General features: G+C 45.8%; 1 protein-coding gene across 2 annotated transcripts in view; it reads left to right on the top strand.

The window, feature by feature from the left end:
• Nucleotides 1–4,762: 4,762 nt before the first annotated feature.
• The window catches only part of Xaf1 (XIAP associated factor 1), a 17,183-nt gene continuing 7,255 nt past the window's right edge, over nt 4,763–14,690 (top strand). Inside the window, exons 1-5 of one of the 2 annotated variants that reach the window (XM_028787292.1) lie at nt 4,763–4,837; nt 6,030–6,165; nt 7,846–8,041; nt 9,754–9,842; nt 11,918–12,226. In XM_028787292.1, coding sequence (XP_028643125.1) covers nt 4,806–4,837; nt 6,030–6,165; nt 7,846–8,041; nt 9,754–9,842; nt 11,918–12,226 — 762 coding nt within the window. In that variant the 5' untranslated portion in view covers nt 4,763–4,805. Of the gene's footprint in view, nt 4,838–6,029; nt 6,166–7,845; nt 8,042–9,753; nt 9,843–11,917; nt 12,666–14,690 lie in introns of those variants that run through there. The other variant, XM_028787291.1, reaches the window with a different exon arrangement.

The raw sequence follows: 14,690 nt of genomic DNA, 5'->3' as shown, positions 1-14,690 counted from the left end.
GTTATTTTATTTGGCTTTGACAATTACTGGGGGTAACCCCTAATCTACTTTTCTAACTGCTAACCTGGCTACCATACCAGTGGTGTACCTCAAATACTTGTTGTTTCTCCTGGCCATGTGTTCATGGTACCTGTCCTTTCTGTAGCATGAATATTTTAATAAATCCCATTGCAGGGTTCCTTCCTACCTTAGACCTTTTATGTTCCCAAATGAAAGACTGTCAAAGCCTTATATTTTAATATGCTTTAAGCAGCACACTAGCTGGACAACTGCCTAACCTCCCTGCTGTGAGAATCCACTTTCCTACTGATAACTCTGAGTTACTACTTATTAATTTCTATGTTCTATCCTGACTGCTCTTGACCCAGTTGAGCAGTCCTCTGGGCCATGTTCTCTTGGCCTTTTCACATGGTGGCTCTCCTTCTTCCTCCTGCACATTCTTTTTCTTCCATGGTAGTTCTCCTCCTTCCTGTTCCTTCCTTTTGGTCTCTAGCCTGGGAAACCTAAACCCCAACTAATCTCTCTTCTCCCCAACTATCGTTTGCTGGCATCTTTATTCACTAATCAAAATTAACTTGGGGGCCAGGTCCAAAAGGCTATATGCTGCCTCCAAATCTTGGAGGCCAACACTTAGCATTAGAATACAAGCAGCCTAAGGCCAAACCCACTATACCTCTCATGGTGCCTTCTCCTTTCTCCACTTCCTTCTCTCCTTTCCATCCCACTCAACGGGTAACTCAAAAACCCTCCTGCCTCTAATCCCACCAATAATTGGCTGTAGCCATTTTACTTGATCAATAGTTTTAAATTAAGGAACAAGGTTTGTAGAACAAAAGTTGATAAATTTGAGAATTCACTCATAGGCCTAGAACTTCAGGTACAGAATTTAGCATTACCCTACATAGCAACAGATCAAGCCTCAACAACTGATACACAGTTTCCTTGTTAGGAGCCAGAAATGATGATTTAATGTTAATCTCCACACTCAGGAGGTAGGGATAAAAGGATCAGGAGTTCAAGACCACCCTCGAACTGAGAACATGTTGATGTTAGCCTGAGCTATAAGAGACCCTGACTGAAAAAATAAACAAAAATCGATAGAAGAATCTGGATTTATTTATAGTTTAGCCAATGAGGACTGATTAATCTAACCCTTCTCCATGTCTGAGGTCATCTTATAATCTACACAAAGCCATGAGAAAAACAGGCTAAAACAGATGTAAATTTAAGTACAATATTGGCTAATTGGGTTTTTTCCTGGGAGGAAAAGGACATGGATTCCCTCTGTTCTCTGTCTCTGAGAGACAGGTTTTTATTAAGTCTGAGCCAAGAAAAATGGACTCTTAAAGATACCTCCATTCTTTTTAAAAAGAAAGTAGCCTGAATGTTTCCTGGAATGGAAGCTCACTACCCAGAGTCTTTGTCCCTAGGTCCCTTCCTTTAATAGGTATACGTTGAACCTTTCCCATCTTTCTTTGGTGGTCAGCTTCAAGTTCAAGACTCTGTTAAGTACACTGATTTTGATGCCTGTTAAGTACACTGATTTTAAGTGGGGGAAAAAAGATGACAGTCTCATGGCTGAAGTGAGGGTCACAGTGTCTCTTTGTAACATCTTTCAGCACAGGATCATGGTCACATTGTGAACTTGATACATGAAATGCTGTGAGTCATGGAACCTAAGCCAGGCTGGGTTGTTCTGTTTCAGGTCCCTTTGGTGGCCACTTATCATTAACATGTTACACTTTTTATGGTTACTGAACAAAATCTTATAATGTATGGCAGGTTGACAGACCTCTGGACTCCATTAAACCTTAAGGCTGGTGATAAGATAGCACCCCAGGCCTTTTGGTGACATCTTGCCTGATTTAAGTAACATCTGGATCTGTATAAGGTTTGCCCAGTTTTATGTAGCTCACCTGTCTGATGACCACACCTGCTTTCTTTGGGACAATGACAGGTTTGTGTAATCTGTTCTGAATAGGACCACATAAGACTAGACACTTTTCCTTGGTGCAACATATACCTGTAAAACATACACCTATAACTTAAGTGAGGAAGGCCTCCTTTTGTCCCCAAGTTTGAAGGGAAGGATAGTTGCTGCTGTGATTGGATTTTGAGTCACTAAGGAGACAAACTTCAGGATTTGTTTCCAGAGAGGTTTGACTGAGGCAGAAAGAGCAACCAGGAGTGGAGGCAGCAGCATCCCACCAGATGAGGTGAACTGATAAGAAAGCAAGCGGTGCACCAGGACTTGTCTTCCTCCTGACTCAGACGAAGTATAACCAAGGCCTCATGCTCCGACCACCATGCCCCACCATGATGGACTGTACCCTCAAACCGTGAGCCCAAGTCATCCTTTTCTCTTCTAAGTTGAGAGTATTTTGCCACAAAAAGAAAGGAAGTCATACAAAGGGACACTACTCTGTCATGGTGGGGAGGCGTGGCAGTGGGCACGCAACAGCTGTTTGTTAGTTGGCACAGAGAACAGAAAATGATCGGACCTAAAGCAGGGCTAGCCTATAAATCCCCAAGGCACACCCCTCATTAACCTGTTTCCTCTGGGAGGCCCCACTCCCTAAAACTTTCACAAGCTCCTAAAATTGCATAGTCAGCTAGGGGACAAGTATTCAGACAGGAGATTTCACGTTCAAATGGTAACATGTATTCTTGAAGGGTCATGTTATTGGGGAACAAGTTGTTTGTTTATACTTCTGGGGCTCAGTCATTCAGATTGGCTCAGAACAAACCAATTCTTCTTTCAGGATTGCCAATGGAAAGTACTGTGATTTGTTTTGTTTTGTTTTGTTCTGTTTTGCTTTAGCCATGCTAAGGATTGACTCTATGGCCTTGTGTAGGCTCAGCAAGTGCTGAACTACTAACAACTTGCCCAACCCTAACAGTTTGCTTACAGGTAAAGACGATACACTCTATAATGACAGTAGGAAGCATAGTATAGTAAGTTCTCAAGCCAATAACATAGCTGTCTATTGTGATTATTAAATACAGTACACAATATTCAAAACATTTGTGTGTGTGTGAAGGTCAAAGAACAACTCAGAGGAGTTGGTTCTCTCCTTCCACCATCTTCAGCCTGGGGATTGAACTCAGGCTGTCAAATTTAATGGCAAGTGCCTTCATCTGCTGAACCAGCCCTGTACGAAATATGTGCTATATATTTTGTTTCTTAATTTTTATTTGACATTTTAATATATGTGTGTAATGCAACTTGGTCATGTTCACACACTCCTCTGCTTTCTTGCACCCTGCATTCATGTCAAGGGCACACAAGTACAAGTGACTCACTACTGTGTGTAGCATCACTGCATGACAGGACTTCTGCAGTTCTTCATGTGTAATCTTATGTGGCTACTGTTTTATGTACAGTTCCACTGTTGACAGAAACATCATTATTCAGTATACGGCTGTATTTGTGAATGTATTAGTCGTCACCAGGATATACTTTGTGATAGTGTGTGTGTGTGTGTGTGTGTGTGTGTGTGTGAGAGAGAGAGAGAGAGAGAGAGAGAGAGAGAGAGAGAGAGAGATCTCACAGCCTTATGCATGACAGGCAAGTGCCATACCACTACCTACACTCCAAAACCCTTTGGTCATCTTCATTCACCTAATGACACCCTGCTTCTTCCTGTGGAGAATAAAAAGAAAGTGAGCACAGGAAACCAGCAAGTCGTTCTATGTCCACTGACTTCCGTCATGCACTGTGATCATTTTGGACATGGGCTGCCTTTAACAGAATTTTTCTTTGAACCTCAAAGATAAGAAGAAATGAGGTCAGCTGGTCTTGTTGGGCAACTCCCTGGGGCTGTGTCACCTCCTTGGGACAAACATGTACTGACACAGCAGCAATTCTGCATGCAATTTCTAGGATCACCTGGACCTTAAAGTCGCCTGGGTACACCAGTGTAACCCCGTCACCCAGGAGACAGTATCCAGAAGGCTGAGGTGACTCAAGCTCCCAGTTATCTTGTCTGGATCTGAGTGCAGCTCCTCTAGCATGGTGGCTGTGGCAGAAGAGTCACACCTTGGGCCACATTGCCTGGGAACTTGAGCAGGTTATTCAGCCCCTTGGTGCCTTGGTTTTACCAGCTGAGGATAGGATAGCAAGACCTCTTCATGGTGCCTGTCACCTTAGGCTTACATTATTGTTTGCCATTATTGTTTGTTTGTTTGTTTTGTTTCCCAGCAAAGGACAAGCCCAGGAGACACACAGTTATCCCTGGCCACTCCCAAGACTTACCCCAAATCCTGTAGCCTGAGCATCTAGCACCCCACACTCACTGCTCAATTCCTCACAGACTTTGTTTTCAAAGTCACCACAAACTGGAACTCACACAGGGTACAGGGCATGCAGGAGCTGCTTCTCCAGGGAGCAAACTCAAGCTTAGCATCAAAGGAGAGATCAGACAAAAGCAGAGTGGAAGAGTCAAGTCACAGTTTGAGAAGGGGGCAGGGACCCAGATGGAAGCAAAGCCAGTCAGGGAGGGAGGGGGAAGAAAGAAGGAGCAGTTATGCTGTCCAGAGGAAACACAGCAGCTGACCCCCACCTTGGAGGTCACAGTAGCACAAAGGCAGCACAGGACAAGGGGCATGGCAGAAGACTAGCCCATGCTGCAGAATGGCCTTCTGGGAGTGTCTAGCTGCCAGGATCTGGGAACCGCCCTGGGCTGAGAATTCTAGAAGTCTCCTCCTCCCTGCCACTATGAGTCAGGCTGGGGAAATACTTTCAGTTTTGTTTTCTTGTGTGCAAAGAAACCGAAACTCCACAGAAGTACTCCAAGGAGCAGACCATGGAGGGTGACTTCCAAGTGTGCAGGAACTGGTAAGAAGACATTTTCTCCAGGGCTGATCAGAGAGAGGGGAACAGCAGAGCAAACAAATTCTGCAGTGGGGAGGATGAAGTACAATACCAGGATCTCTGGACTATGGAGTATGTAGGCAGGCAGAACAGAGAGGGCAAACAGAACAAGGAACATCATTCTGTGCAGCTGTGGGGACAGCTGGATCAGGCTAACAGCAGTGAGGCCATGAGCCAGATCCCTGGGCCCTGGGGGTACCTCCCCTTAACAGCTGGTCCTTTAGGGATTCATCCTGTGCTTCCTTTCTCCCGAGCTGCCGTCAGCATGAGCAGGTGGAATGGGCAGGCAGCATTCCTGGTGATGAGGGTGTCAAAGGAGGAAACCCTGCCCTGTAAGTGGGAGACTCCACTGGGTCTCAGCCACTCTCTGGGTAGCTGCAGGGGAACCCAGGGACAGGAGACAGCTGAGTGGATGGACTTTTGCTCTTAAGAGTTGAGAAACCTTTGGAGGTTCTGAAGTATGGTCAGGGCAGGACTGCAGTGCCAACTGCTGTGCTTGTTTGTTCTCATGATGGCTTTCCTAGGAGATAACTGGAAAAGGATAAAACTTCACCTCCCCTCCCCCTCTCTGGGGGGATGGAATGTGGAGGGGTGCTGGGGAGTGACCCTGGGCACTGAGCCTGGGACCCTGCACAGAGCCACCAAGCACTCCAAGTCATTATCCTTCGCTCTATGTTTCCTTTTAACACAGGGGATCACTAAGTTGCCCGGACTGATCTTGAACTCACTCTATAGCATAGGTAGGCCTTAAACTAGCCGTCTTCCTGTCTCAGTCTCATGAACACCTGTGCCAGCAACCCCAGCTAACCTGTACATGTTTGAAGTACTCACCTTGACCCATAGTACTTATCTGTGAAACCATCCTGCCATCTAGGAAATGAAATCTATCATCACTCTTGAAAGTTGCCTGTTGCCCTGGTAACGTCTTCCTCCCACTCTCCTGGGCAGGGTAGTACTTTGCAGACTGACCTCACACTTAATTTATGAGAGTGAGTTTTTCTGTCTCACTGGCACTGGCAGTGCGGGATCGCATCACCACCATCACTGGTTTTTCCATACTACAGGCCTGGAAAGAGCTTACCCCAGGTATGCAACATGGCTTCATGCTTTACACTAAGACACTGTGCCTTTCTTTCTCCCCCACTTTATCCTAAAGCAAAAGAAATGTGGCTTCTCTCCACTTCACACTCCACGAGGCCCACTGCCTGCGCTTCCTGGTCCTTTGCCCAGAATGTGAGGAGCCCATCCCAAAATCAAAAATGAAGGAGCATGTGGAAGTTGTACACCCACAGGTGAGCAGGTGGGCAGGTGGGATAGAGGCCTGGGGGGGTCAGCAACTGGAGTCCAGCCTTCCCTGGCCTGGTGGGTAAGTTATTTGTCCTTCCATGTTTGGCCTCCGTTTTGGTTTGTGCTACACTGAGGCTGTACCCAGTTTCTCCTTTTCTACTTGCTACTTCAGGACTATGGGTCCAGCAGAACAAAGGATCCATTTCAAGAAAGACTTACTGTTCTTCAGAGACTTGTAAGGAGGAGGCAGGAAGGCCCAGCTCAGTCTTCTTTCCTACCTTTTTGAGTCAGTCTCTTGGGGCTTTATCTTTCTGAGAATCAAGCTCAGGCAACCATTTAGGTTCAAGCTGATCCAACAAACACTTCTCGAGCCCTAGGCTAGGCGCTAGAGGAAAACTGGAGCAGCATCTTTTGGTCTCTGCCCTCTAGGATCTCATGAACCAAAGTGTGAAGCACAGCTAGCCCCACTGATGTGAGGAGAGGCCAGGGGCTGGGGATGAGCCCACATCTCTCTGTACCCATGTTTGTATGCTAGTTAAGGTTACTGCTTTGATGAAACTCCATGAAAGCAAATTGGGGAAGAAAAGGTTTATTTGGCTTACACTTCTATATCACTGTTTATCCTCAAGGGATGTCAAGACAGGAACTCATAGGGAGCAGGAACCTAGAGGCAGGAGCTGATGCAGAGGCCATGGAGGGATGCTACTTATTGGCTTTCTCCCCCACGGCTTGCTCAGCCTACTTTTCTTTATAGAACTCAGGACCACCATCAGGCCAGGGATGGGATGGGCCCTCCCATCACTCACTATGTAAGGAAATATCTTACAGCCAGATCTGATGGAGGCATTTTCTCAGTTGAGGTTCCCTCCTTTCACATAACTTTAGCTTCAGTCAAGTTGACATAAAACTAGCCAGAACAATTTGAGTAGTCTGGACTATGTCAGCAGAATGTTGAAGTTGGAGTCAATTCTCCTCTATAGACAAACAGGATAACCTGGGAGAAAGTAGAAGAGCAAAGAGGCTAGTCATAAAAATTCCCACTCCACCACGACCTCCCCACCTGAGTGACTAGGAGAGTAATGGAGATGCAGATTCACCTACATATGTACATACTTGCATATATACATACATACATACATACATACATACATACATACATACATGCTTAACAGGGGAGCTTTCCACAATCCATGAGTTAGTTTTTGTTAACTTGATACGGCTGTGGCCACCTGGGAAGAGGGAATCTGAGTTGAAGAATTCTATCAGATTGGCTCGTGAGTGTGTCTACAGGCAATCTCCTGATTAACGACTGATGTGAGAAATCCCAGCCCACTGTGCCAGGTGGTCCTGGATTGTAGGGAGAGCAAGCCAAACAAGCCAGTAAGCAGCATTTCCCTATGCTCTCTGCTTCAATTCCTGCCTCTGGATTCCTTCCTTGAGTTCCTGTCCTGGCTTCCCTCAATGATAGCCTGTAGTGTTGAAGTATAAAATGAAATAAACCCTTTTCTCCTCAAGTTGCTTTTGGTCATCATGTTTATCACAGCAACAGAAAGCAAACTAGAATAATGAGTCTAAGGAATTCTTAATCCCCAAGGACACTCTTCACCTCCAATGCTTGCCAATACTTTCTTTGATTGGCTTCAATTCCCTACAAGGTTGGGCCTATATCCTCCATCTTCCCACAGACCAAGGAAAACCAACAGCACCCTGCCAAGTGCAAGTTCTGTGAGCTGGCTGTGCAACTCAGCAATCTGGATGTCCACGAGTCCCACTGTGGCAGCCGGACAAAGCATTGTCCACACTGCAACCAGCCCATCACACTCCGAGTACTGGCCCAGCACAAAGATGTGTGTCTGAGTGCAAAGAGCAGGCCTGAGGAAGGTAAGCAGCAGGGAGAAGCTGGAGAGGGAGAGGGCAGCTTCCGGGGCCAGACAGTCTCCTGGGCAAGTTGCAAGAAGTAGAACCCTTGGCAGCACAGGAAAAAGAGTGTCCATTCTGTGTGTTTCCACTAAACTAGAGTAGCCTTCTTGTGTGTCTGCAGTACCATTTAATGACTTAATCAGAGAAAACAAGAGGCCAGGGATGTGGGTGTAAGAACTCACACTGAAGAGGGAGAGAAAGCCACAGGGAATCCTAAACTTGTAGGGCTTTCTTTACATTCCTTTACATTTTTTTACATTCTAAAGACATAATGCTAGCATGGTAAGGTGCACCTGAATCATCCTGTAGATGAAAATGTACAGAGAGATCAGGAAACAAACAAGACTGGACACTCCAGCTTCCAGCACTGAGCTAGATCCTAGGCTATTGAATGTTTTTTATCATTCTGTGACTTAAAAAAACAAGATAAGCAGAAGCAGTTTGAGGATGGAAGGGTTTACTGTGGCTCACAGTTTTAGGACACAGTAGCCTTGATGTGTTGGGAAAGACATGACCACAGCACAAGGTACTCCTCACTGTCTCCCTGAACCCACCCACAGTCAGGAAGCAGAAAGCACAAGACAGGGCTGGGCTAAGAAACCTGCACCTAACACCCGACTTCTTTCAGTGAGCCTCTGCCTCATAAAGGTACCACAACTTTCTGAAACAGAATTAGTAGCTAAGATCCAAGTGTTCAAACCCACAAGCTCACAAGGAGGGCAGGGGTTTTTCATTCAAACCATGGCAATTAGTGATGGCTAGACGGGAGGCTGCTGCTACAAGACTAGGTTTGTATGTCAGCTTTCTAATATCACCTCATTCTCCCTCTTCCTCTCCCTCTCTCTCTCCTTCCCCCTCCTGTTCCTTCTCCCTCTCTCTCTCTCCCTCTCTCTTATTCCCTCCCCCTCTCCCACTTCCCTCACTCCCTTTCCCTCCTCTTTTTCCTCCTCCCCTCCCCCCATCTCTATCTCCAGTTCCAGTACCAGGGATTTGAACATCCTCTACCACTGACTTCTCTAGTCTGTTGACCCAATCCAATGACCTCTTTATAGGAGAGTTTGCCAAGAGCACAGATGTCAATGTGACACATCTTTCATTGACTTCATTGGTTGTTTTGATAATGTGACAACATGCAGAGAAACTGTGGAAACCCCTTAAGTCCCACATGGTCAACACTCTGCCCAAGGTCAAAATTGGCTGGGTAGAAAGGCAGGAAATATGAGATTCATGTACTTTTCCTTCATTACATTGTGCCTAGGCTCTCTCACACTACCAACAGTCTGCAACACAAGTTAACTGACAGCTTCAATACGACACAACTTTAACACCACAATGTTACAACCAACACCTGATTGAACCACAGAGCTGGGAACCAGGTAGAAAAGCTCAATTAGTCGTGCTGGGCGGCTACCTACAGGCCCCTTTCAATTGATTAAAAAATGGTTGTGCTCCAGAAAAACATCTCTTCATCTGGGTCATCTGCCCTGAGTATCACTGTAATACAAACGGTTGTCCGGTAAGCCTTTCCTGTGTGGCTAAGGCAGCTGGCAGTATAGCAAACCTAAGACAAGGCTAGCCTAGGAATGCTCAGGAGTACAGACCATGGGAAAAACCAGGGGAAAGATGGGGTAGCCATTGTCAAGAGCAGTCATGTGTGGTGTTTGTTTACTCAGGGAAGAGAACTGTATCATCTCCTGAAAGAAAAACCCATTGTGATATTTGCAAACAAACCATTCCAGAAAACGAGTATGTCTCCCATATGGTGAGTAGCAATGACACCCTTTCTAACTGTGCCAGGAGCCAGTTCATATTCCAAAAAGCAAGGGATGACAGCAGATTCTGGATACATTTTGCAAAGCACAGTTATCAAAGGTTCTGATGTTTATTTCATTTCGTTTTGCTTTGTTCCAAGGTATCCTTTGGGCAGATTTGCCTAGTTGGTTTTCATTTGTGCCTAGCCCATCAAGGAGCAGCTCTGACAACTCCCCATGGCCCCGCTCACCTCTGACCATCACCAACCTTCAAGGCCTGGATATTATAAAGTGGCCCTCAGCAGGGCCTGCCCTCTCGGGCTTCCTGCACATATTTAGGCTGTGACCTCCCCCATGAGACTAAAAGGGCTTTTCCTATCTTTCTATAATGACGCTCACAGCATACTGAGTATAAAAAGAGGACCCTAGAGATGGCAGATGATGTAGCCAGTTGACTGGTTTTGCTTGAGTGGTCCCTCCATAGCCTTACATGCCTTGTAGTACACGGGCAAGCTAAGCTGCTCTCTTGTCTTACGGAGCCTTTTCCTCCTGAGAAACATCTCACAGCTTCTCTCCCAGAAACTTCTTTTTGTCCCCCACCCACCCACCCACCCTGCCCCAGGACAGAGGGCTATTTACCTTTCTAAACAATTCAGCTATTAAAAAACAAAAAACATAGACTATCTCAGCACTGGGGAGGCAGAGGCAGGCAGATCCCTGTATTTGAGGCCAGGCAGGGCTACATAGTGAGACACTGTCAAAAAGGAAAGAAAAAAAAAGAGAGGAAGGAAGAAAGAAAGGAAGAGAAGGAAGGAAGGAAGGAAGGAAGGAAGGAAGAGAAGGAAGGAAGGAAGAGAAGGAAGGAAGAGAAGGAAGGAAGGAAGGAAGGAAGGAAGGAAGGAAAGAAGGAAAGAAGGAAAGAAGGAAAGAAGGAAAGAAGGAAGGGAGCCACTGTAGAACAGAGGAACTAAGGGGCCTCAGAGGTGACCTAGCTCTTTGATATTTACTGCAGCATCTGAAACATGCTATTCCTGGCAGTATGACGTAGGGGAAGGGGCTTTTCCTTCCTTCTCATCTTTTACAACTAGGATTTTCCTCTTGCCCATGCCCCTAGTTACATGTCTTCCAGTCCATTTGCAGTGCAGTAAGAGAAGACCACAGACTGTGTAACTTCTACGTAACAGAAATGTATTTCTCACTGTCCTGAAGCCTCAAAATCCAAGTTCAGAGTGTGGGCATTAGGAGCCTAGGGAGGGCCTTGCTGCTGCCTCGAACAGCAGAATGCAGAAGAGCAAGCGAGCACTAGCTAAGCTGCTTGAAACCTTTTCTAATCCCATGAATGTGCAAGGAGAGGGGCCGTCATGACCAACACAGCCCCCTATTAGCACATGTAACATCTGGGTTTTATTTTTAGGGGACAAAGAGAGACACGATTTCTCTATATAGCCCTGGCTGTCCTGGAACTCGATATGTAGGCTTGTGCAATCACACTTTATTTTCAATTTTATTTTTACTTATTTTTATATGTGCCTACTTGTCTGTTATGTGTATAGTGTCTGTGGAGGCCAGAAGAGGGTATAATATCCCCTAGAACTGGACTTAAGGTTGCTGTGAGCTGCCTGGCATGAGTGCTGAACACCAGCCAAACCTGGATCCTCTGAAAGAGCACAAGTCCCTTTAAGACTGAGCCATCTTTCCGGGCCCCAAAACCTGGATTTTAGAGGGATGTATCCAAATTTTCATCCATGGAACCTGAGTCTTTTTTCTTCTAGCAAAGTTAGCTGTAAAATTGAATGTATGCCTTATATTATCCAGCATTTAAAAAAAAAAAACTAACTTACTCTGTGTTTGCTGAGTGAAAGTCTTGTAGGGATAAGTTCTTTCTACTGTTTGAGTTCCAGCGTTCAAACACATGTCTTCAGGCTCGACAACAAGCATCCTTACCCACAGAGCCATCTTGCTAGACTTTATCCGTCATTCCTAAGTGTTTATAGGGGGAAGCCTTTCAGGTTATCTCAGCTGTCTTGTCCGACTATTACAGCTGAAGTAACTGCTTTTTAAATTTCACACATTATTCCATTTGCAGAAACAATGTTCAAGAAATGTGGTATATCTTCGGGATGGAAAGACAGTAGTCCTTCCTCCACCCCTTCCGTTTATGGGCACAGGAAATCGAATGCCCACAGTGAGTAAAGATGTTCGTCCAAAGACAAAACATAGAAACAGTTCAACAAAGCGACAGACAAAGGACCAAAATGGCGTTCTGGATCTGCCTTTGAAGTCTGGGCTCCAGCAGAGGGCTGCTCTTCCTAAAGGAGAGAGGGCCTATGACATTCTCCGGAACTGTTGTCAGTGCCAAATCTTACTTCCTTTGCCCATTCTAAATGAGCACCAGGTACCTTGTTCTCCCCTCACCCCTAACTGCCTCCTCTCCTGGCTGGGAACCTGCTGCACAGTGTCTTAAAGCACCTCAGCCTTGGGGCAGGGGGAGCTTCCCAGTGTTGTGGCTGGCCAGCTCCTCTGATGCTTCCTCCTGCTTCTGTGTGTCTTTGTGCATTCTCTCCAGCTACCTGGTTTGTGCATCACCTCCTAGTCACTGGGTGACCTTTGAGGGTAGAACTGGCTCTCTCCTCTCTGTGTCTCCATCTGTATCAAGCCCTACACATGGCAACACTCACTCCAAGGCTATAGAGTGAATGATGGAAGCCCAGGGCTATCAGTGAACTCCCTCCAGGTGAAGATAATGCAGAAGGCCCTGGCTCCAGGTGTGAAAGTGGCTGTTGGCTTACCTCTAGTGTACCCAGAGCTGGCCTTCTCATCCTGAGTTTTCCACCCAAGGCAATCTTCTTTTGCTATGGAGTTTTGCTTGTTTGATTGGTTGTTTAGGTTTTCGGTTTGGGTTTGGGTTTGGGTTGGTTGGTTTGGTTTAGGGTTTTTGTTTTTTCCAAGACAATGTTTCTCTGTGTATCCCTGGCTGTCCTGGAACTATGCTTTATAGACCAGGCTGGCATTGAACTCAGAGACCTCCACCTGCCTCTACCTTCCCAGTACTGAGATTAAAGACATTAGGTACCAGTGCTATGCCAAATGATTGTTCCAAATGATTGTTTTTTTTTTTAAGACATTTGGAGAGGAAAGGATTATCTCGCCTTACTGCTTAGGGAAGGCAGGACAGGAACCTGGCAGCAGGAACTGATGGTCATGGAGGAATGCTGCTCACTGGCTTGCATCTTCCTCATAGCTTGCTCAGCCTGCTTTCTTATAGTGCCCATGACCACCAGCCCACCAGTGGTACCGCCCACAGCAAACTGGTCCCTTCTCCCAGCAATTATCAATCAAGAAAATGCCATGTGAATTTGCTACAGGCCAATGTGATGGAGATAGTTTTCTCATCTGAGGTCCCTCTTCCCAGATGACCATAGCTTGTGTCAAGTTAACAAAAAAACTAACCAGCACACTAAGGTATAGTGGTGAATTCCTGTAATACCGACACTCAGGAAAAGTGAAGGAGTCAGGGGCTAAAGAGATGAATAAGTGGTTAAAGAGCTTACTGTGCAAGCCTGAGAATATGAGTTCAAATCTGAAGATACCATGCAAAAGTCAGGCACAATGACTCATTCTGGAAACTTCCATGTGCTAGGGAAATGGAGACAGGTGAGTCTCAGGGACTCACTGGCCAGCCTGTCTAGACAAAATGGTGAGTTTAAGATCAGCAAAAGACCCTATCCCAAAACAAGGCAGAGACATATCAAGAAAAAAAAAATACCAAGATAGCAATCTCTGGCCTTTACATGTGGGAGCATGGACCTTCACACACATATTTGCACACCACACAACTATTTAAAAAGGAAGGCTGAAACAGGAGGACCCTGAATTTGAGGAGAGCCTAGGCTACGAAGTGAATTCAAAGCCAACTAAGTTAGATAGTAAGACCCTGTGTCAAAAATTAAATAAACAAACAAATGGAGAAGGGAAGACTGGGTAAACGGTTCAGTGGTAAAACATCTGTCCATTACGCATACAGAGGCCTTAGGTTCAGTCTTCAGCATCACACGTGCACTCAAGCTAATTCTCCCCTCGTGACGCTTCTCCAGTCACATCACTGAGAAAGTCATCTCAGCAGCCTGTGGGTGTCCTTCCAAAGCGTTGTCGTCTCAGCATGAGCCCTGTCAACAAACACAGGGCTGAGTCATCTGTGCCCCATGCGTTATCTAAGTATACTCATTACGTGGCCGTTTGCCTTTTTCTTTTTCTTTTTTTTTTTTTTAGAGGTGCAGTCCTTCAAAACAGGAGATCAAAATCTTTTTCTAATTTATGCTTTTATGTTTTATAAAAATGAACTAATTTCACCCTTAGTGGTTTCCACACTTTTCTCCATCTTTGTCAAACTTAGCAAGTAGAAATACAACATACCCGATCAAATTTGAATTTCAAAGAAATGGAGACCATTTTTAATCTAAGTGTGTCTGCAGAAATTGAAAGAAATCTGCCATTATGGTTCATTTTCAGTGTGAAAATCCGTTTCGGTGTGAAAGTACATTTAGAGCTCATTATTGAGTCTCAGGTAAGCAGGGGCACTCTGCCCTTGCCTTCTCTGGCTTGCAGCTGGCACACATCTGCCTGGGTGCTTCTTGGTTTATGTCAGGGTTGAAACATTGCACAACTGGGCCCCTGAACTAGGATAGATGAGGCTCTCAAACCACCACCATCACCACCACCACCACCATCACCGCCATCACCACCATCACCACCATCACCACCATCACCACCATCACCACCATCACCACCATCACCACCATCACCACCACACCACCATCACCACCATCACCACCACACCACCATCACCACCACACCACCAT

This window comes from Grammomys surdaster, unplaced genomic scaffold (assembly GCF_004785775.1).
Source record: "Grammomys surdaster isolate TR1022 unplaced genomic scaffold, NIH_TR_1.0 125621, whole genome shotgun sequence".
Taxonomy (NCBI): domain Eukaryota; kingdom Metazoa; phylum Chordata; class Mammalia; order Rodentia; family Muridae; genus Grammomys; species Grammomys surdaster.
The sequence above is the reverse complement of the archived record's forward strand: the minus strand, read 5'-3'. Positions and strand labels throughout refer to the sequence as shown.